The sequence below is a fragment of the Podarcis filfolensis genome, assembly GCF_964270895.1.
Source record: "Podarcis filfolensis genome assembly, chromosome: 13".
In the NCBI taxonomy this organism is placed as follows: domain Eukaryota; kingdom Metazoa; phylum Chordata; class Lepidosauria; order Squamata; family Lacertidae; genus Podarcis; species Podarcis filfolensis.
In genome coordinates, this window is record NC_139615.1 from 32,848,235 (window position 1) to 32,871,384 (window position 23,150).

A 23,150-nucleotide genomic window follows, 5' to 3' on the forward strand; every position below is an offset into this window, starting at 1 on the left:
CCTTAAACCAACACATTTATTGTGGCATAAGCTTTTTGTGCGCTACAGCCCATCATCAGATGCATACATCAGAGGGGCAGACATACAGGCATGCATGCATACATAGGGATAAATAAAGCATTGGGAAACAGAGAGGCAAATTTTCCAGAAGCGTTCTGTTTTATCAAAAACAACGAAGCGTCTCCATAGCGGATTTATTATGGCATTGGATTTCCTGAACTGCAGTATATTTTATCAGGTGCATGAAGTGATATCTTGAGTTGCAGGTATATGTTTGGGTTGTGTGTGTGTGCATACACTCAGACATCACACACCGTCGGCAAAAAAGGCGATGCGGACCGTCTGTGAGATATTATCTATATATGCAAACCTCAAATCTGTACAAGGGTGATAGTTCCCAACAGCAGTAATTGACGATAACATATAACCTTCCTAACTTTGCTATGCGATCAGAATGTTTACCTTTATTCTTTCTGTCTTAATTCTATAATAATCTCCGTACAATTCCCCTAAATAACCAGAAAATTACATTTGACGTTTAATTTTAATAACAGTAACTTTGAATAAAGAGGAGAGAGAAAGAGAGAAGGCGCACCAAAACACCGGGACATATTGCAAACCACTTCCTCTTATTTCTGCCTTTTCGTTTTTGTCCCCGGAAAAGAATCTGGTGATAATTAGGGGCGCGGGGAGGTCATCTTCGTGATCACGAAGTTTCTGCCTTATAATGCATCGAATGCAAATGTAGATGGAGAGGATTTTTTAAAGGTTTCCGTAGGAATTCTAGAAATACTTGGCCAAAATATTGCCTGTCCCCAACAGTCTATTCCTCCCACCGACGACTTCTTAAAAGTCTTCTTGAGGCTTGGATTCTTACCGTAGGTAAAACTTCATAGTAAAATCCTGGCAAGTTTTTAAAGACTTCCCTGCCAGCTTCCAAACAAACTAATTGAGAATGCTGTATCTTCCGACCAGGAGGACTTACTTTCACTCAATATAAGGATCAGAGTGTAAATAAGACTCTTTTTAAAAAAGAATAAGAAGTTTATAGATTGTTAAGTAACTGAAGATTTCGAAATTAATTTTAGTAGAAGATAAAAGTGGAGACATCCTCCCAGGTTTTGTGTTTCTACGTGAAATAAATGTTTCTGTTTTGCTATACTCTTTTATGTTGTTTTCAAAGGCTGAATCCCAAGCTGTGCCAATATTAGCTATAACGAATTCCGAGTATAAAAATTGCAGCAATCGCATGAACAGGAAAAGGATGTCTGTATATGAAAACATAGAAAGGGCCCGCGGCTGTCCAAATCCAGCTATTCCATACTCTAAAGGCCGCACGGTCTTAAATGTATATTATATTTCTTTGTTTGTAATCACGAAGGCTAGAAGCATGAGTTTTGATTCTGATCTGAAATCTGATTTTTTAATCCCAGTGCTCCTGTTATGAGTAGGGCGTAAAGAACATATTTGCTGGCAGAATGTCATTTTGCGCTGCTTCTCTGAAGGGGGGAATCTTATTATTTCTAATAAGAATTTGAATTTTTTTCAAAGTGGCAATCCCCTTCTCTTACCCTTAAGGTGCTGGGCTATTTCGACTGCCTCTGATAATAATAATAATAATAATAATAATAATAATAATAATAATGGCATTTATACAGTATATTTCACAGTTTGAACAGCGATTCACGTATATTACCTCGGTAACCAATGAACATGAACACTTTTGAAAACAAGACCAACAAATACCAACAGTAAATTAACTTCTTAATCTTAAAAGTGTATCCTAAAGTGAGGTAATGGCAGAAGGAAATCCGAATGAGCATACAGCTTGAAAAGGGTGCTGTCCGTGTTTACAACCACTGCAGAGAAGACTACAAGGGGCGGGGGCGGAGGAGAGAAAGATTGAGACTTCTGCATTGTCCATATTCGTATTCGGATCACGCCTGTCTGCAGTTGGTGGCGTGGAAATGGAACGAGAATGTTAATCAACTGCAAACTCTTGGGGAAATCCGCGGGAATCGCCCTTTATTTTTATGCTATGCTTGAAGCTAGGTAGGCACGTTTTCCTTTCTCGTCCCCCACCCGCACAAAATCCTCACCAGAAGAAAAGGATTCCTTTCCCCCTTTGAGCCAATGGACGTCAATTGCACTCCCTCATCCTAAGCATCTCTTCTAGTTCATTAAAATAAAACCTAATTGCAAGCAGCAAGGGCCCTTTCGGTCTTATGGGACTAGCTATCAGCTGACTGGCGCAATCTTCTGGGGAGTTTAGCTGCCTCATCCGCTCCATCACTTCAACGACGAGGATTGCTCAGGAGAACTTCCTGGAGGCTTCGGGCCCTCCCGTTGCTCAGCTGTGATGCAACCGGTTAGCAAATCCCCAAACTGGCTGTCGTTGCCAGTTTAGCCGAGGACAGCTGGGTCTAAATGACGCACTTACCACTCCGCAGAGTGGGGGGTGGGGAGGGAACATTCGGAAGACAATCCTGCAACACGTTGCCAAATGTAACAAACTTACACCCTACCTAACGTTCCCGGTGTCCGGAGCCAGACGAGAACAGCATTGCAGCCCAAAGACAGAGAACCGTTCCTTTCGTTACTTCTTGTTCTAATTCCAAAACCTCCCCAAAGCCGTCCCTCTATCAATCGTACATCTTTTTAAAAACAAAATAAATTTTGGATAAAGGTAAAAAAAAGGAAAAGTTAAGAAATACCTTGGATTTCTTCATTGAAAATGCCCGGGTGGGGATGGGAGAGGACACACGCTCACACCTTCTCCCTTCCTACCTCCCTACCCCCCCACCCCCACCCCAGTGAATCACTAAAGTTTAATACTATCCTCTCCAAATAGTTGTGGGGGTCAAAGAATGTTTACAACCAGCAGCTCAAGTTCAATAGCAAAACACTTTGCCGACCAAACAGGGCCCCTCCCCCTTCCCACCATTGTGCTGTGCGCATGAACTTGAACAAAAGAAGAAAGGAAGAGAGGAAGGGAGCAGGGAGGGAGGGAGGGAGGGAGAATGAAGGAGAGATAAGGCAGTTGACTGAAGTCTCAGTGATGTTGAAATGTTTGGCTTTCCCATGGCCACAGGTACATGATAAGGCAGCAGAGGGCCTTGTGGACTGAGTGGGGAACTCAGGCCAGAGAGAGCTTTGGAAAGAGAGACCGGGCATAGGCGTTTGTATGTAGATGTTTGAAGTTTATGGAGTTTTTAGGGGTTTTTTTTTGGGGGGGAGGCGGGTTAAGTGGATTGTTGGGCATTGTGTGGAGAAAGGGGGGAGAGTGGGTTTCCGTGCCTTCCGCTCTCATCTAATAAAGCTGAATGGCCAAGAATTAGGAGGACATTAAATAAGGAAGTTCTTCCTCATCCAAAGTCAACTGGATCAAATTTTGAAAATATGTGATGGCCACCAATGTAGACTGCTTTATTTTCCTTCCTTCCTTCCTTCCTTTCTTGATTGTGCTGGTGGGGGAAACCTCAAAGCAGTTTACAAAAAGATATAACAACTAAACTTTAAGGATGTGTGTATGTGCGGGTGTGAGAAGACAAATTCACCAAGAGCAGTGCAACACTGTACACCTCTTCCCAGAAATCAGAACATAAGACGACACTGCTGGATCATGCCAGTGGTCCATCTAAGTCAACATCCTGTTCTCACAAGGACCAACAAGATGCCCATCAGAAGCCTGCAAGCAGGTCCTGAGCACAAGAGCACTCTTCTCTCCTGTAGTTTCCAGCAACCAGTATTCAGAAGCAAACTGGCTCCAACCGTGGGGGCAGTGCATAGTCATCATCTTGCTCCAAGGTAAGTGGGTTGAGGATTTCAGCCTAAAGCTATCTGTCAATGGCTGCTAGTCATGGTGGCCATGTGGTCCTTTGGTGACTTTGAATGATCAAGTCCTAAGGAACAACCATAGGAAGAGGGCCCTGGGTCCTCCTGTGGGCTTTCCTAGAAGCCTTTGGTTGACTGCTGTACAAACAGGATGCTGGATTAGATAAAGTATTTGATCTAACCCAGGAGGCAGCAAACTCTTTCAGCAGGGGGCCGGTCCACTGACCCTCAGACCTTGTGGGGGGGCCAGACTGTATTTTGAAAAAAATATTAATGAACGAATTCCTATGCCCCGCAAATAACCCAGAGATGCATTTTAAATAAAAGGACACATTCTACTCATGTAAAAACACGCTGATTCCTGGACTGTCCATGAGCCGGATTTAGAAGGTGATTGGGCCAAATCAGGCCCCCAGGCCTTAGTTTGCCTACCCATGATCTAACCCAACAGGACTCTTTTTATGCAGGCTCTGAAAGAAGGAAGGAAAGACGGAAATATATCAGATAGATAAGATTAGGTAGCTGCGGGTTGCAAAATAAAGGTCCAAGGATGAGAAGGAAAGAGACTAACTTGTTATGAAGAGAGGGGAAATACACACATTTGAAAAGATTAGAAGAAAGATAGCTATTATGGACAAACACCAGATCGCAATGATTATGATGATTGGATGGATGGATGGATGAGAGCCAGTGTGGTGTAATGACTGGAGTGTGCTGAACTATGGCCTAGAAGACCAGGGTTCGAATCCCCACTCAGCTGTGAAGCTCACCGGGTGACCTTGGACCAGTCGCCATTTCTCAGCCTAACCTACCTCACAGGGTTGTTGTGAGGATGAAATGAGCAGCAGGAGAACTGTGTACACCACCCTGGACTGTTTGGAAGAAAAGGTGATATATAAATGTAATAAAAGAAAATGGAAGGAATGAAGCCAGACAGCCAGTGGCCCAAAATATGTTCCATTTCTTTGCCATTTCCCCTCGAAAACAGGCAGGCGCAGAAATCACTACTACCTTGCTTACACAAAGTTAATGAATAAAAAGTTAGACACGCTCCTGTTTTTTCTGCCTATAGAATTGAGGGTGTCAGAGACGGACATAAATACAAACACGAGAAGATACCTGGGGCCTTTTCCTGCGATATGGTAAGTCTCAGGAAGATGCACACCATAGTTTTCCCCATAGGAAAACTCTCCTGAGGTGCAGTCCTATTCCTTTTGAAGTACTGTATATAGAAAGCCTCTCCAACACCATGGAGCACGGATATATATGCCCCACAAATAACCCAGAGATGCATTTTAAATAAAAGGACACATTCTACTCATGTAAAAACATGCTGATTCCTGGACCGTCCGCGGGCCGGATTTAGAAGGCAATTAGGCCTGATCCGGCCCCTGGGCCTTAGTTTGCCTACCCATGTACTAGTACGACTTGCATCACCTGACGGTTCTGAACAGGTCGCTTTTCGAAATTAAAGGAAAAAGAGAATGAATTGCTATGGAAATACGCAGTACGTGTCACCATCCTAAACACACGGACTTAGGCAAAAATACCTTTGCTTTCAGCAGAACTTACTTTAAAGTTACGTACACAGCTCATAGCTGAACAGCTCTTATCCCTCCGTTCATCTGTTACAGCAGCTCTTAATGTGTAAAAGTTACTATTTAAATGACCTGTGGTTAATATTATCCCCTTTTATATCATTATTTATATTTCACTCTTCTTCTGTAGGGAAAAAAAGTCTGGATAGCACGGGATTTTTGTCCTTATTTTATCCTGCCAACAACCCTAGAAAATGGATTAGGCTGAGAGGTGTGGATCGGTCCAAAGTAATCCAGTGAGCTCTATAGCTAAACAAAGAGCTGACCCATGAATCGCCGGTCCAAATAAAATTCTAAGTCACGCGTCTGTTTTGCTCAACTTTTGTTTAATTAAGCCTGTGTTTGCTGTTGCTGTTCATTTTTCCTTGACGTGTAGAGAGGAGTCCAGCCCTACTTAAAAAAAAAAAACCCACAACTAATTGTTTTGATAGGAAGAATCTATTCCTAACGCTTTCTCGTCATCAGAATGAAACCCTCCTACGGTGGGAAGGAGCTCGATTAGGATGGAGTCTCCTTGCAAGTCGAGATTTTGTGGATGTGTTTGGAGAAGAGTTCTCCTGGCGCAAGAAGAGAAGAGAAGTTGATCCCTGATCCATGATAAATGGGATCTCACTGACTTTAACGCTGCAGTCTTATTGCACCTTTACCTTAGAGTAAGCCTCACTGAACACAGAGGGATAATTTCGAGTGAAAATGCACAGGATTGTACTTCACTTCCAGATTTTCTTCCCCCTCCCTCCCGGTGTGTTCGTACACACACACTCACACGTGTAGAGATCTATATCTACTCCATGAATCTCAGTGGGCATCCGCCTCTTTCCTCCTTCTCCCCCAACAACCCGCTCTCCCATCCTCCACCCAGTCTGTTTCCCAGAACTGAGTGATAGATGTCTCTCTCCTCCGGAAACGGCTGGAAGGCGGTTTTTGCCATTGAACTTGACAACAAAAACCCGATCTCTCTCCCCCTCCCCCTCCCCCTTGTTTACTAGGCCCTGGGAGGTCTTCGTAAAGCCTCATTCACAGGGTCAAAAACGTGGAAGTTGAGGGAGGAGGGTTAAAAAGAAAAAGAGCGAAAAATAGCTAAATTGGAGAGGGGGTGGGGAGGGAAGAACTTTTAGACACCGTAACCGGGAGGGAAAGGATCCAGGCATTCTCCCCACCATGCTTAAAAAAATAAAAACCTTGGAAAATTCTTGATTGTGACGTGTTCGTTTCCTTCTAGGATTTTTAACAAGAATTTCAGGCGTGCTTCATCCACCACTGGGTAAGATCTTCATGCTTCTCAGCCAAACTTCCCCCTCACTATCTCCAAATTTCTGTAGCATTGGGAAGGTCCTCTCCCTCCTGCTTCTCAGATGAAAAGAAAAGAAAAGAAAAAAAGAAAAGAAAAGAGGAAGGAAGGAAGAACAGATGCATTTTCAAAAGCCATGTATTCCACAAGTTGGGAAGCTAAAAGTATATAATCAAGGGGTGTGCAATTTATGGGAAGAAGGAATGTGAAAACCTTTGCTGACTGAAACAGGGAGAAAACCTGATCCATCTCAGGTGCTCCACAGTGGTTCGATTAAAAGTCAGTAGGGTTGCACGAGAGTAGTGTGTTATTAATTGTAGCTTCCTGTATGTACTGCCAAGTTATGGCATAGCAAGTGATGATTCTAAGACATCTTCTGGGAAGGAGGAAGGCGAGCGAGCGAGCAAGAATTAATCTTTTGTTTGTTTCTGGACAGAGAGAGTGTAATAAACAAGCTATTGATCCGCAGAAGCCTCTGAGGGGTTTGTGCCGGAAAGTGATCCATGCCGCTGTCAGCTGCTTTAGAAGTAGTCCTCGTAGATAATCATGCAGCTTGTTTTGCATGCACTGGGCAATAAAGAAATCTTTCAAAGAGAAACAGCAACCCCAGACACCAACACATTATTTCTGGAGGTCCCTGGCTCTCTAGGTGTTTTGACCCTATGCAACCCACTTTCTGCAGGCTGCGACACCCAGACTTCCCGCAGGCCCTTTGCTGTGTGCTGTTCTGAAATGCACAACAGGTTTTCTGGGACTGAGGCATAGACTACGGGCGCCATCGAGGCAAAGGGTTTTAATTGCCTGAGGCTAACTAAGGATGTTTATTCGAAAGCAAGTCCCATGAAATCCAGTGGGGTTTACTCCATAATACTGTAAAAGTGCTTAGGATTGCAGACTTAACCACAAAGGCATTGGTTTTTGAATGTTGAGTCGCTGGTATTTTAGTGGGGGTGGAGACTGCCATACTGTAGCCACCTATCTGGGAGTAAGCCCCTTTTAACTCAGTGGGACCTACTTCCGAGCAGGCATGGATAGGAGCGCGCTGCGCCTGTTGCATTTGGAGAAGGAAAGAAAGACGATGGGTGTCAAGCAGACCGTGACATCATTTCTATTGGAATGAATGGGACTTAAAAGGCATCACTTTGCGCAGGGTTTGCCTGGGAAGCCCAGCGTGCTTGTGTGAGGGAAGGAGAATTTCTTTGTATTTCGGAACACAGCAAACATCGCAGGCAAATTTAAACCCTTTTAAGTCCCATCGATTTCAGTGTTGTGGCTATAAACACGCCAGTGAGAGTCCGAGAGATTTTAAAGTGCTGCTTTGAGCCCCATATTCTTACTTTTAAAGGCCTGTTTTAAGGCTATGAAGGCAGGCCGTAAAACAAACCCAAGAAAATGTAGGCACAGGGACACAGACACACGTACACAGACCCCATGACACCCCCTCCACTTTTTTCTTTTTCTTTTTTGCCATGTGCCTCTACTCCTCACCATTTGATTCACATACAGAACAGGAAAGCAATGATTGATCTTCTAAATAGCACGTTTAACTTTGGTCTCCCCAACGTCTTACGTTCCAGGCTCCAAACAAAAGGCAACGCCTCCATTCAGACTTTCCCCAAGACGACGCTTCGTAGAGAAACAGAATTAAAAGGGAACCTTGTCAACAGTTCCATTAAATGAGCAGGGAGGGAGAGCCAGAGCAAAACTGGTACAGAATTTTAGACTGTGGTCTGTATCAGAAGGGGGAAGTGTTTGAGGGTTATTTATTTGAGGATCATTCATTTTGGGTCAATAATATGTACGATACACAGAATATTTTCCCCCTATCATTTAATATAGGCTCTTCTTAATCTAATGTAACCAAATAATAATATGACACATCTACGGTTCATTCCATTTTCGCCTGAGCTAGAATGAGAAAACTTGACACACCACGCCTGTGTACACTTACTAGTAGAAGCTACAACCCCTGGAGTTTAATTCCCCCCCCCCCCAAAGGGAGTAGATTTCAAAATTTTATGGTTTCTGCAACTTGTTTAATTTCCTCATAGAAGGAGGTTTTTCACTCCCAAAGACTATCGTTTCCCAAGATTTTGGACTTGCTAAAGATTGTCCATGCAACACCCGCATTTGAAGATGTTTTCCTAAAGACCGTTGACCCGGATTTGCAGGCAGGTGGAATTTGGTTTCACAGAGTAAAGCATTCCAATAGGAGCTTTTTAATGAATAAAAACTGGGCTACCCAACTTGCCAAAATTGGGATTTTTACATTTGATTAGCACCAAATTCCACATGGGGAGCGGTGAGGGCTGGAATATCAATAGTCAAAATTATATCTTGGGCACAAAATAAAGGGGGCAATTCAAGAATCCTACATGTAACCTGATCCCCAAGTAGGAGATATTGATTTTGCAGGTAACATAACTGTAAATAAATAGTAGCAGTAGACAATCCCAGAAAAAAACAGTAGTACTGGAAGGTGAGATGAATTGGAAATATAGTTTGGAGCGCATGAGTTAGTTTGTAACGTCCCAAATTCAAAATTTCACACAGCTATAGATTCAGTGTGTGTGGCCTTGGGCCGGTCATTTACCTAGAAGCCTCAACCTTGACATCTGTAGAATGGGGAGAGTACAGGACTGCCTTAAAGAGAGCGCTATAATTTACAGTGTAAGGATTAAAGAGACAGGACGTGCAAACACCTCGGAGGAAAGCGTTACCTAAGCATGGCAATCCTAGTTTGCGAGGGGCACAGATGATGTGGCTATTCAAGGTTCACACAGGCACGCTTTTCTGTATATTCCTGACATTCCAAGAAGGTCCCGTGTCTAGGTCGTGACAAATCCGGTGCCAATTCGACCCCCCTTTTTAACGCATTTGTTTAGGTGGGGTTTTCTGGGATGTGTGTGAAGTTTTGTGTAGCCAATTGGCCCAACCGATTTCTTTTATCGTAAACTGCACCAAATTCTTCTTTTGCCTCGCCTCTTGTCCCAACTGCTACCTGATTTTGGGAATAAGATCAGATCTTACCCCACACGACACACGCCCACCAAATTGCGCAGGAGCGCGTGCTTAAGGGAGCGCAGAAGAATGAAGCCAAGGAAAAGGCTATATATATATATATAAAACATTATTTATATATATAACATTACACTGATACGCGTGACCGGAAGGTGGAGCTGCTGACCTAATCTTGCAAGCAAACGCCAAAGCGTCATTTCCCCACCTCCCCACCCCCGTCGCAAAAAGAGGGAGAAAATAAATGCAATAAACTCCTTTTGATCTGAAGAACCTCCTTTTCCGGGGAGCGTGAAGCGGGAATGGGGGTGGGGGCTGGAGTCAAGGTCAACACCGCCTATGTGCCAGGAGTAACCCGACCTCTGGGGTCAAAGTTAAGGCCTGATTTACTGTGCCTGGGAAGCTGCCCCTCCCTCGGTGCTGTTGGAGGTGGCGCATGCCGGCGGACGGAGCGGCTTCCTCAGCCCTTAGGCACCCGACCCCCACCACGCTGGACCCAATCCTTATCCACTGGACTCATCCTCATGGTGCGTCACTCCTCCTCAGTTTCAACGACTGAGAGAGGGGGAAAGGGAGGGGTTGCTAGCACATCCTCACTGCAGACAGCAGAACACCATTTCTTTCCAGGGAAACCTACAAGAAGGTGGGGGGGAGGAGCCCCGCCCCTCCCTCCAGCAACCACAATACAGTACATGACAGTAGATGCAACTGAATATTGTCTCCGAAATCACACGCCAGGCAGATTGAGATTGTCTTGCGGGGGCGGGGGGGCGGGGAGATCTCTCTTTCAAAAGAAGGCATGCATTGTTTTGAAATATATATTTCATTTATATATATATATAAAGTCATCAGCTTGCCTCATTGCGGTCTTACCAAAGAGAGAAAGAGCAATTCATCCTTGAACTTGGCCTTCCATTTACTCGTGCGCACTGATAATGACCTTCTCATTAGATGTTCTGTATTTAAATCCCAGGTCCTTCTGAGATAGAACAACGCAAAGGATCTGACACGATCAAGCACTGGCAGAGCAAGTTGTGAGATGTAAGAGGCGAGGAATACACATATATTGGGGGCGGGGGGCTTAAAATGAAAGCATGAAGTTTTGTTTAAGGTTTAGGACCCAGTTCGACTCAAGGGAGGTACCGAGGGGGGAGGGGATTCAGGAATGTCACCAACACTTGTGACGGAACAGAGCGAAATAAACACTGAAACAATCCCCACCCCTCAGAATCTTCTCACCTTAGAATCAGGTGAGTTGGCTACTTGAAAAATACCTTTTTTCCACTGTCTTTTTTTTTTTGCGCATTCAATTCTTTTATTTCTGTTATTTATTATTACGTTTATTAATGTTTGGTCCTGTGGTGTCAGATAATGAGCACTGCTTATGAAATCTCTGCGGCATTCAGAATAAATTATATACATGCGTATATAAGTACAAATAATAACACTAATAATAATAAACAGACAACTGATGAACATAAGACACTCTCCTACACTATGAGCAAGCTGCATTGAAATCAGTGGGTGGTTACTTCTAAGCACCAGAATCAGATTGTGGGGGCTTAACAGTACCAAAATCATGCTGAAACAACCCATGTTCTGCAAAAGAATTTCCTTTGATTAGGAATACCACCCCCAAGTAAGGCACATTGATTTCAGTGGAAATTGCTTCAACATAATAGTAAAAGTCGCAGTCCTAAACACACAGTTACTTGGAAGTAAGTCCCACTGATCTCAAAGTGGTTTACTTCTGCGTAGACTCTCATAGGATTGCACGGTTAGTACAGGAGTGTAAACAAAGTGTAGGCCTGGCTGTATTTTCTTCGATTTCGAAAACCTCCCCCTCTCTTCTCCTCTAGAGAATAAGAGATTCTGAACTGGAGTCTCATCACAACGCCCCGGATAAATAATTTCTTTAAGGACCTACAGTCACCGCACTATTAGTATTGACTAAACCAGGGGTAGCCAATGTAGTGGCCTTCAAATGCTGCTGGACTACAACTCCCATGAGCCCTGGCTGTACTGCTTGAGGCTGATGGGAGTCCGAGTCCAACAGCATGGAGAGGGCGCCCTGTTGGCTACCCTCGTGCTATACACTGGCACTAGGAGAAGCGTCTGCTTCCGGGTCCTCCTCTCACCGCCCCCTCCCACGCACAAACTCCCTTTAAATACCCAGATTCTAAACCAATTCATCTAGAGAACTAGCTCTCAATTTTATGTAGCTAAGGAGCAGGACGTCAATAATAGTAGGCAACATCCGAAACAATTTACAACGTTATAATTTACCCATCCATATTTACTTTCCAACAAGATTCGCTGGATTCAAAACGATTTGCCCCCGTTCTGAGTGTGCATATATGGTTTCAGTCTTTTATGTTCCATTGTATTTTATACAGACAAGCAAAATAGGCCTCCACGCTTTAGCGGATGGAGCAGGTTTTTAATCCGTGGGGCTGGGCTTGAAGGCAAGTCCTTTTTCTGGAGTGGTAAATAGGGAATGAAAAATAAAACATTTAAGGTTGACTTCCCCTTGCAACTATCGGTTTGCTGTATTGTAAATTCTCTAGCGTATCGTTCAGTGTCTTCCAAGGCACTTATTAACTTTTGGTAGTACTCAAATTCATTTAAATGCAATAGATAAAGGGATCATTGTCATACGATTAATCAACTCCCCCCCCCAAAAAATCGTCAATCGGTGGTTAGCCTATATACACATACATACATATACGTATACATACAAGCCATTCTAAAATATTAATTTCGTCATATGCAATGCTGAGATTTTAATAAAGATTATAACCTCTCAAATTTACAAGTCCCCTAAAACATAGATTATGTTGTATGTATGTATGTATGTGTAATAGATTTTCTTCGTGGTAAAAATTCCTATCAATATTTCACACAGATGAAAGAACAGTCTGTTCCTTCGCTTCTGCAAAATGTTCCCATTCGACGAACAGACAAACGGAACCGAAAGCAAGCCGAGGTGCTTATGGAGAATTTATTTAACATTCGGTTCGATTTATAGGCAGTTGTCGTTTTCTTGGTTTTATTTTCGTCTCCCCCCCACCCCCTAAAGCAGCTCTGAATTACGGAACTTGATACAAAGAAAAATAGAATATAATTCGCATAGCAATGGCGCTAAGGCGGCAACGCCCCTCCCCCCGAAAAAAAACCACAACACATAAAAATGAATTGCAAATTGCACACGGCTTCCTTCTCCCCTTCCCAGCTCCCCCCCCATAATAAAATAATAAAAACAATAACAACGCATCGCTTAAAAATAAAATAAAAAACCACCGTTTGCTTTGCAAATCGGGTTTTAACTTATTGGAGGAAACAGCAATAACAATAACAACGACGATAATTAACTTTTTTTTTTTTTTAAAGGAGAGAGGCTAGGAGAGGCCGCCAGCCACGCCAGCGCTAAGCGAATTTCGTGGGCTTCCACCGAGGTGGAGAAGGGAGACGGTGGGAGGTTGGAGAGCTGAGAAGCCATTGAAGCGTCCACGTGCGTAATTCTGCTCTCGTTTCCTCCTCCCTTCTCCTCCTCCTCCTCCGCCCGCGGCCTCCTTCCCCCCACCATCTCCTGTTCCCGCAAGGCTTTGGGGAGGCAGCAGAGCAGCCTGCGTTAATTCCCCCCTCCCTTCCTCGCGGGGGGAGCTTCTTCCCCGCCGCCTTTCCATGGATTCCTCCTCCGAGAGTCTGTCCCTGCGTCTCACGGGGTGCTGCTGGCGCTGCCGGCGCCGCTGCTGTTGGTGGTGGCAGGCGCGGGCGCGGGCGCACTGGTGCCTTTGACCTTGGCCACGACCTTCTTCTCTTTGACCCTGCGGTTCTGGAACCAAATGGTGATCTGTCTCTCGGTGAGGTTGGTGGCGGCGGAGATCTTTCTCCTCTTGTCCTTGGTGATGAACTTGCTGTTGGAGTATTCCTTCTCCAGCTCTTTCAGCTGCCCTTTGCTGTAAGGGATCCTCTTCTTGCGCCCCCGGCGGAAGGTACACCCCTCCGGAGGGTGCTGGCCTACAGCTTCTGACCGGCAGAAGGGAGAAAAGGAAGAAAAGAGGAGAGCGCGTTAAACTCAGACGAGAGTTAGGAAGGAAGGCCTGCCCTGGGGAATGAAACTCATAACCACCACCGCCCAGTCCTTTGTCTAGGAAATCCCCCAAGGCCACAGCCGAGCGAAATGGACTCTTCTAAAAACCGCTGGACTTTCTCTTGGCCCCTAAACTCACAAGTTAAGACTCTGCAGAACATTATCCGTTTCATTTCATTCTCTCTTGGTTATCTTTCACCACCTCATTTCCCCCCTGCCCTATTTATTCTCACATGCATTGAATTTGTCCCCGAAACACAGATCTGCCGCCATAATGCCTTTTTCTTTTTTCCGGCCTCTGTCTGATGCCGGTGAGGACGTTTCTCTGCTTTGCGAGAGTACAACCTCATTTTAGAGAAGTTTGCTTTGCGCGTAAAATCCCACTGAAATCACGGCGCGATAAATGTGGAGGTTGTGCGTAAAAACAAAACAAAAAAAACCAATTCGGCCAAATGTGGGCTGTCAAATACAGACGTGGGGAAATTTAGAAATCGATATTTTTCTGCCTAACTGATCTGCCTGGCAACAATTCCTTTCACTTGCTTCCAACCCATTATAACCAACGGGAGTTAGAAGCAAAGTGTGCCACATATTTTCCTGTAGGTGTTTAATTTATTATAAAGAGTAATAGTGCAAGGGCTTAAAATTGCAAATTAGTCTGGATTAAAATGTCTTTGTTGGGGGTTCAAATCAGCTGAGCAACTTTTACACTGGTTGTAAATAATTTGATGCAAAACCCTATTGATTTCAATGGAACTGATTTCCAAATATATATTTTTTAGGAAAGGGGGTTGTGTTAGGAAATTATTCAGGACTAGGTTTTGATTACCCACATATGTTTTAGCAACCATCTTCCAATTCACAAGATTTAGTTAGACACACACACACACCTGTATATTAATAAATTATTGTCAGTGTTTCATTTCTATGTAATCATTAACACCAAACAGACTGCTAGCCTTCCTGTGTGTCACTGGAGTTTGGACATGGCTGGAGGTGAAGACTATAGTAATGAACAGTGCTCACAGAAAATAATACTGTGTTTTGGTACTTTGTATGAATATAACCTGCAGAACTGAATAGTACGAGGAAATACTCCTCTTATAGTTACTTGCTGTTGCATGTTACTGGTATCTGATGGAAAAAGCCAGATGCTGTTTTGGGACCTGCAGTGTAACCTAAATAAAGTGAGTGCTGAAATCATTTTAGTAGACAGGAGCGTACAATTTCATAATGTGTGGAATTTTTAAAAAATGTAATAAAGCTTTTTAACAAAGGGGATTGCTGTGTTCTTACAGACTGTGTTTTGAGGAATTGTTGGGTTATGATGCCAACAAGCAAGCAATGCTTTCTTGAAATTTCAAGACTGAGCTAGAACTTTTACTTCCAAAAATAAGTAAAAATGGGGAAAGAGAAACAAAAGATCTGGCTGAGTTATTTATTAATTTTATCGCGTGCTGCTTTTTTTTTAAAAAAAAAAAAGCTTGTGACCCAACACTTGTGACCCAACACTTAAGCATCTTTGTGGTGTATCTTTATGAAACAACAGTCAAACTGTTTGGGTGGTCAGTGTATGGCCACATAGATCTGAAAATTAATGTGAAATTATTTCATCCGGGATCTATGCTGCATTGAAATATCTTGGGTGGGACATCAGTTAACGTAAATTATAGCCATCATCTGCACTCCAGATCCTCAGTTGAGTCTTATGATGTTTGGCACATGTTACTAAATGAGTTTTTAAAAACATGGACATGATGCAGCCAAGGGTAGATATTTTTAATTCCCATTGTATCTTCAATGAAAGAGATGTATGCACATGCTTAAATCTACCACTGGAAGCCATAGATTTATAAGTGCTTAACTTCAAATGTGCCCATTAATATTTTGAAAAAATCCTTTACTAAATCTTTGAGACAGAGGTTTTTGCTTGTGTGTCCTGTCTGTCTGGAGTAATTATTTCCTGCCTAGACACCAATAAATAATGCTAGATGCTGGTGGTGGATAACCTTACACAGCGTTATACATTACTGAAATATTTATATTCCTTGGGGGCTATACTGCCACAGCAATACAATGCTGAGGTGATCGAAGGCAGCACACCTTATTGCAGTATAAACGCTGTTGTTGTTACATAATTTGAATAGCTATGAATTTATTTCATTGCCCACTGTTCACTGTGCAGTCAGCTGTAACTAACAGCAATTGCATAACTGAATAAAAACATTAGAGTAAACCCAATGGAAATTTCTCCTGCCCATTCCCCATTCAGATGCATGGAAGGACTCAAGCAGGTCCCATTCATTTGAGTGGGGTTGCATGCAAAAAAAAGGTATAAAATTATATTACATAAGTGTGTGTGTATGGAATAAGTATGTATACACACACATTAAATGTGTGTGTGTACATACATACACTAAATATTAAATAAGTATGTATACACGCACTTATTTAATATAATTGTATACCACCTTTCATCTTACAATCTCAATGTGGGTGACAGATCAGTTACAATGCAAGCACAGTGGCATAGCGTGGGTTGTCAGCACCCGGGGCAAGGCAAGTAATTTGCGCCCCCTAACCCGTGGATTTGCGCCCCCTAACCCTAACCCCCAGATGTTGCGCCCGGTGCGACCGGCCCCCCTGCACCCCCCACGCTACGCCACTGTGCAAGCAACCTAAGAAATAGGCAGAGAAGATAAAACATGCCTAAAATCAGCTGTAGATCAATCATAAAAACATCTCAGGGAGCCAACACACCTCAATAGAACAACAGAGGCTACTGCTAGCAACTCAAAGAAGCCCAGGTAAGCAGGTAGGTCTTAACCTGGTGCAGAAATGTCAATGTCAGGCATATTTGCTGGAGGAAGATATTCGATAACTTCCTGCTATTGCACCTTTAATTTTTGTTGTTGTGCTGGCGGCCTTAAAGACATGAGACGTGACATACTGAATCACCATAATGGATAATGTAGGGTTTCACATGAGCAATTCTGAAACAAAATTGCATTGGTGTTTGCTGGGAGCACAGAGCACTGTGAAATTGCTACTACACCTAAAACATTGGGATACACTGGATTGGGGCCTACAGCACCACAATGGTTACACTGATGCAGAGTTTTAAAAGCTATTTGCTCATAAATATAAGGTCATCATAGAATTTGCTTGTCATATTTATTTATTTTCCTACAGGGATCTTCTTCTCTTGTCTCATATTAAATTTTATTGCTCTAGTATTATTTCAGAATCTTGTAAACAGCTTTGGGAGGTTGTGCATCAGAAAGGTGGCATATTTAAAAAAGGAAAAGGAAAAAAGAAAGGTGGCATATAAATGCTTTATATAATAAATTTGCTTCCCTGCTTTTAAGATTTTTGCACCTTTTGGCGGAATTATATAGAAGTAAATACAGTAATTGTTGCTGCTGCAGCAAAGCTAATATTATGTTGTGGCTTGGAAGATGTGTCTGTTAATAAAAGTAATGAGGAGATTGTCAGTCTACAACTACATTCACAGAAAGTATTATGGACACTCATTTTGAGGTAAATATACAGATTTACCATGCTCTGTGGTTCAGTTTTAAGAAGTTTCAGAATGATGAGTGCTAGGGGCAGGATTTCACTATTTGTGGAATTATCTCTCCACTCCCCCCCACACACATTAGGAAGTATATGTGGCCCCATTGCTGGCAGTTTTTAAGAGAAATCTTAATACATTTTAATTTCTATTTCATTAATGGTTGCAATACATTTTACACCAATTTCAAAGATGTGATGTGATTTTTAATTTAATGGGATAATATACCACTACGTTTTGTGGATGAATTTTTGTACACTGCATTGTGAGGGCAATGTGCCCTGAAAGGTGATTTAGAAATAATTTAGGAAAATTGATAAACAAGCAACATTTCTGCACTGAGTTTGTATTTTGTGTTAACGCTTAGTGGTGTAAGTGTGGATCAGTGTAATTTTGTTATTAATAAGCAGAGAAGCAGATGAATGATCTTCTTTTTGCCCCTAGGAAAAGTTTAGCAGTGATTCTAAACAAACTCAAGTGGAAAGATGTCCCATGGAAATTAAATGAGATTTCTTTCAAGTAAATGCAAAAGTGGACCAGAAGTCAGGTCATTAGTCATAGGTAGGGATTGGGTCCCCGGTAATTGACTGAAAACATTTAATTGACTAAATATTTGTTGTTGCACTGCAAGAGGATTAAAACCTCAACCTTGGGCTAGTGTAAATATATATTGGTATGCTTTGTGGAAGAAGCTTAGTTGGTGCTGGAGTACGCAAGGCCTGGGGTTTTGCATAATTCTTCTGCCTGATGAAAAGTTCTGCACAACCTCAAACCTTAGACACTTAGCTCCCAACTTAATTTGTTGTTGTTATAGACTTGGGAGATTTGTTTTCAGGAAAGCCACTTAACTATGACTGACTCAACAGGTCTGTCACTTCTGTTAAGACATCTCATATCTGATAGTCCACCAGCTACTCATTAGATGTGCAACTGAAGGCACACTTACCCCCTGAGAATTCCTGCAGAATTTAATAGGGCTTGAGCCAGAATGAATGGTTTGGTTGGTTGCAGTCACACACTGCAATGGCCGCAGGTCTGTGCTTAAAGCAGGGGAAGATTCTACGACCCCTTGTGGCAGAGTCATATTAAGCACCAGTTAGGTGAGTGGTCACTGGAAGGCCACACAGAGACTGAAGGGAATGTAGTAGCTGAAAGGAAGTACCAGTAGTAATCTAGTCCATCCTTCTTGCATCCAGATGGCTCTCCCATCCGCAAAAAAAAACCCCTGTCTGTGCATGATATATTTAAGGCAATAACCCTTCTGCCTAGGCCCACCACAGTTACCTATGTTGTTGTGGATGCAACATGTCCCTGCCATAATCCTTTCTTTAGGACTAGTCTGTCTCAAGGACTTGTCTGCTCTTTCTCTATTCCATCTAGCACGGTCTCCAGACCAGTAAAGCAGAAATACTGAGGTTAGCCTGCCTTCCTTAACACACTGGTTGGTAGATAGCGAAGCTTCGTTTGTTTTCTTAGAGTCAATTTGCTCTAGACTGACATTAGACTTCCAGCGGAAATAAATGGTTCCTATGTCTCAATTCTACAATCAGTGTCCCACTGATACATTGGGGCGCACGGCAGGAATAGCAATAATTTCCAGCCTTACCATTGCCTATAATTTTCTGCATCTGCCCTAAGGCACTTGGAACCAATCTGGCCCTGCACAATGTTACGGGGGCGGGGAGTATTTCTGTTTCTAATGGATGCGATGGATCAGGATTTTTTTATAAAAACAAAGGAACAGCAGCTGAAAATGCAGACACAGAAAGCTGGATGGGTAGGAAATCTAAGATAGAGTATTGCGCACCTGTAGCAACGCCAGTATATTGCAGCTCCTTTGTAGAGACTGATCTGATTTAATGAGGCAAAATGTGATAGCAATATTGATAGCATGGTAGGTGCTAGAGACAGAGGCCCTCGCCCTAATTCTGGTTTGTGATTGGGGCTGACTAGGGACTACTCAGCGATGAGGGAAGGGCACTCCACACATGCTCAGAGACATTTGTGATTACACTACCCATGTGGTTTTTTACGTTATGATTACATCATGCCTGCTCCACCGTTGGAGAGCAGGTTCATATTTAATTCTAGCTATTATCCGAAGGATCCAGGGTATGTTAAAGAAAAAAGAAAACAGCTCTAACCTGCCAGGTCATATTGGGTGTTGAAAAATAACCAGTAGGTGAGATTTCACAGCCTTTGTGAGCAGCATTTTTCATAGGTAAACTAAAGCAGCAACAACTAAGAGGATAGAGACGCACACACAAAGGGCATACATAGTTGTCTAACCTCATATATAATTTGTAATAATATTTCAGGTGACCCTGAGAGCAATTCTAACAGCAGTGAAATTAGCCACCCTGCTGGTGCATGTTTGATGCCTATATCTGCCCGCGTAGGGTGTAAAAATCTGCTGCTGATTTCATTGCAATATGAACTGATTGGAATTACACACACTCACGCACACAATTCTCTCATATATATCTATTAGAAGCTGATGGGGCCACATTAATTTATCACACAACTGGGGGAAATTAGGCTGGTTGTATTATATTGTATCGTATCTTATTATAGCGTGGGTGGGTGTGATATCTAAACACGTACACACATGCAACGCAGGTATCCCAAGAACTAATCTAATATAGGGACCGGCGCCAGAATAGATGGTGAATATTTGAGAATAAAGATGGTCTGGAGCATCTGCAAAGTTTCCAACCAGGACGACCCGCAGTCGCTACAAACACACACACAAACACACGTCTAGGTTGAAAAGCAGACAGGATGGAGGCCCCAGCTCTTTTCCTTTTGGGGATCAAGCGCTCCCTGAGTCCACCCAGCTCCCTGGAAAACCACGAAATCCACCCCGAGGATCTGGCGGCCTTGTAGGGCAGCGGCGGTGACAGGGGTGGGGCGGAAGGAGAAGAGAAAGAGGCGGCCGTTTCTTTCTTTCGTTCGTTCTTTCTTTTTTTTAAAAAAGGCATTGGTTACCTGCGAAAGCAGTTTTCCAAAAGTGTCCTGCTGGGCTTTGATCTTTTGGACAACACATTTGGTTGTTCCATCCCCCGGCCAAGGCCCAGGGTTCGTGGTAAGGGTCCACGGGCAGGAGCGCTTCGTGCCTGGCGTCGCCAGGAGGCCCTCCGATGGTCTGCACTACCGAAACGTCCAGGTAGCTGGCCATCGGCTGGTAAGGCCCCGCCGCGTAACCCGGGTAGAAGGCGAACTCGGCTGGGCGCGTCTGGTACTCCTCGGGAGCCGCGGCGGCGGGAGCCGAGCTGCAGGCGTCCAGGTACTTCTCCGCTGCCGTCGGGTAGCCGGGCTGAGGCGGCGCGGGGCACGGCTTGAGGGAACCGCGGGCCACACGGTAGGAGCAGTAGGCACCGCCGAAATATCCGCAGGAGAAGGGCGAGGCGCTGGTCGTCGAGGATGCCTGCGGGATGGCCGGGCACGGAATGCATTGCTTTGTCGACGCGTCTCCGGGGCCGGAGGAAGGAGGGCCGTCCAGGGCCGGAGCGGGGTAAGCGGAGCCGTGCATCGTCGGGCTGAGGCCGCCCAGGGTCACGTTCCTGCAGTGGCCGCCGCCCGGGAAGGCCGTCGGCGAGCTCAGCAAGCTGTCCATGCTCTTGGCGGGCACCTCATCCAGGCTCCTCCGGGCTTCTCCGAAGGCGGCGTCGGGGTCCATCCAGCGGAGAGCGCGGCGGGAAGGCGCATGGGCGCCCGCGGCTTGCTCCGCTCCGCTCTCGGTCGGGGTAACCAGATGGCGCGCGGCTTGGACGACTGGGGGGCGGGCGAGGCGGCGAGGATCGTTTTAAAAGGCTGGCGACTGCCAAAGGAGGGTCGCCTAGGCGCCCGGCGTCAGCTTCTCTCCCCGCACCCCCACCCCCACCTCCTCTTCCCTCCCTCCCCCGACGCAAAGGAGGCGTCTTTCCCGGAGTGGCGCGCTCATTGGCTGAGGCGCATCCACTGGAGACGTGCTGGGGAGGAGGGGGCCAGACAAAAATTGCGAAAATGCTTTTATGGCAAGACAGGGAGAGGGAAGGAAGGGTGAGGGGAGAGAGAGAGACCTGCACACGTGACGGACTTCTGTACAGGAAGGGGGTGGTGACATTTATTTATTTATTTATTTATTTATTTATTTATTTATTTTCCTCCATCAGACAAGATTACCGCCCCCCTCCCCACATACCAGCGTCTCTTTCCCTGCTTCACACGGAGTGGACACAATTGAATGGAAAGAGAAACATTGGCTGATCTAAGAGGAATAGTCTGCAGTGCTATAGTGTTTAGAACCTGGAATAGGAAAGAAAGAAAGAAAGAAAGAAAGAAAGAAAGAAAGAAAGAAAGAAAGAAAGTGAGAGAAGGACAGACCGTGGGTATATCACTAGAAAACCATTAATTCAATTAAAATCCATCTGAGATAAATGGGAACTGTATCCTGCCTGTCTGAAACTTTCTGATTTCCTCGAAATTCTTTGGCGAAGTGTCCAAACTATCCCCAGAATGCTTCGTCAGTGTTTTATGCGCCGGTATCCCTTCCCATCCTTGCAAGAACGTGCTTCTGAATCCAAGGTTTGGGGTGGCTGACATATTTTATTCGAAGCATTATTTTTTTTAAAAAATACACAGATCTCACAGAGACCGCAGACTGCACTGCGAGAGAGAAGCTGCAAGCTAAAGGACTGGGTAGAAAACGCATGTGCAAAGCTAAAGTGTCCCCCTTTCCTCAGATATCTGCAGAAATCAAGTTCGCAGATACTGCGCTTGGTCAGACGCACCAGGCCTTTACTCTTCGCACTAGATGCTGGGAGGGAAGTGAGCCCACCAACTCAGCCTCCGCGGGCAACTCTGCCCTTCCGAAATGACATTTCCCAAAATCTTCATACCTTAAGCGCTTTTAGAAAGGTGAACCGAATAATGCCGTGCTCCAAAAGTGAGACCCTGATGTCTTATTAGACGGAATATACTGTACTAGATGGTACGTGCACGTGTGGGCGAGAGACAGGAGACGGAACCCCGCATTCTCCCCATGAATATGACTACCTGGAAGCTGAGAATGTTACGTGGTGCTCGGCTGAGAGCCTGTGTTCTGCTGCAATACATAAACCTGACTTTTCTAAAGTAAATCAGGGTAAAGATGTACGTTTATACAACCACAAGCACCCATCAGCGTCAGTCTGCCTCCTCACTCATCTCTTTTTGGCCTTGAAAGTGCGCCTCCCGCCCCAAATACTTTCTCCCCCCGCCACGAAGTTTGTTAGAATTTTATCCCCCTTTCTAAAGGCATCTCCCTGTAGCAACACTCATCGCCACGGTCAAGGCGCCAAAACTATTGCAGCGCAGGAGTTTCCACCTCTAATTTTTGTCTTGGCAAAGTGAAATCGTAGTGAGCCAGGAGGACAAAAAAAAAATGCCTTCTTTATCCACGAGGAACTCCACTGCCTCTTTTTCATTAAGGGGAGTGGGACGTTTAAAATGCACATATAACGATTTAAATATAGATTCATTATATCTCTCCCTTTCCCTCTCTCGGAGGAGAATGAAGTGTAAATGTATAAAAGGGAAGCGAAAATAAAACAGGATCTCTGCATACACACCACACACCGAGGCCTTAGTTTTATTCCAGTTTATTCTATTTTAGTGTTTTATTCCAGTTTTCAAACTCTTGTTGTTCATCCAAGGCCAGGAAAATGCTCTGTGTATCTTGCTGGTGCCATAAGGTTTTGTCTGGTTGTGAATGAAATCAGA

At 44.2% G+C, this 23,150-nt stretch overlaps 1 protein-coding gene and 1 long non-coding RNA gene across 2 annotated transcripts; one reads left to right on the forward strand and one right to left on the reverse strand.

Annotated features, from left to right (window-relative positions):
• The first annotated feature begins 9,319 nt into the window (after window positions 1–9,319).
• On the forward strand, window positions 9,320–13,268 carry LOC310747274. The gene is made up of 3 exons (XR_014540915.1): window positions 9,320–9,393; window positions 10,715–10,782; window positions 13,132–13,268. It is a non-coding gene; the product is annotated as an uncharacterized lncRNA (long non-coding RNA).
• Window positions 12,964–21,280, reverse strand: HOXB13 (homeobox B13). Its single transcript, XM_083581626.1, has 2 exons — window positions 20,397–21,280; window positions 12,964–13,770 (listed from the first exon to the last, which is right to left on the reverse strand). The coding sequence occupies exons 1-2, from the start codon at window positions 21,085–21,087 to the stop codon at window positions 13,460–13,462; spliced, it is 1,002 nt and encodes a 333-aa protein (XP_083437752.1). The 5' UTR covers window positions 21,088–21,280; the 3' UTR covers window positions 12,964–13,459.
• Between the last annotated feature and the right edge of the window lie 1,870 nt (window positions 21,281–23,150).

Coding starts and splice junctions, on each gene's coding strand:
- HOXB13 (XM_083581626.1), bottom strand. CDS start 21,087: ATGGACCCCGACGCCGCCTTCGGAGAAGCCCGGAGGAGCCTGGATGAG. Junction 13,771..20,396: donor TTGGAAAACTGCTTTCGCAG/GTAACCAATGCC, acceptor TCTGCCGGTCAG/AAGCTGTAGGCCAGCACCCT.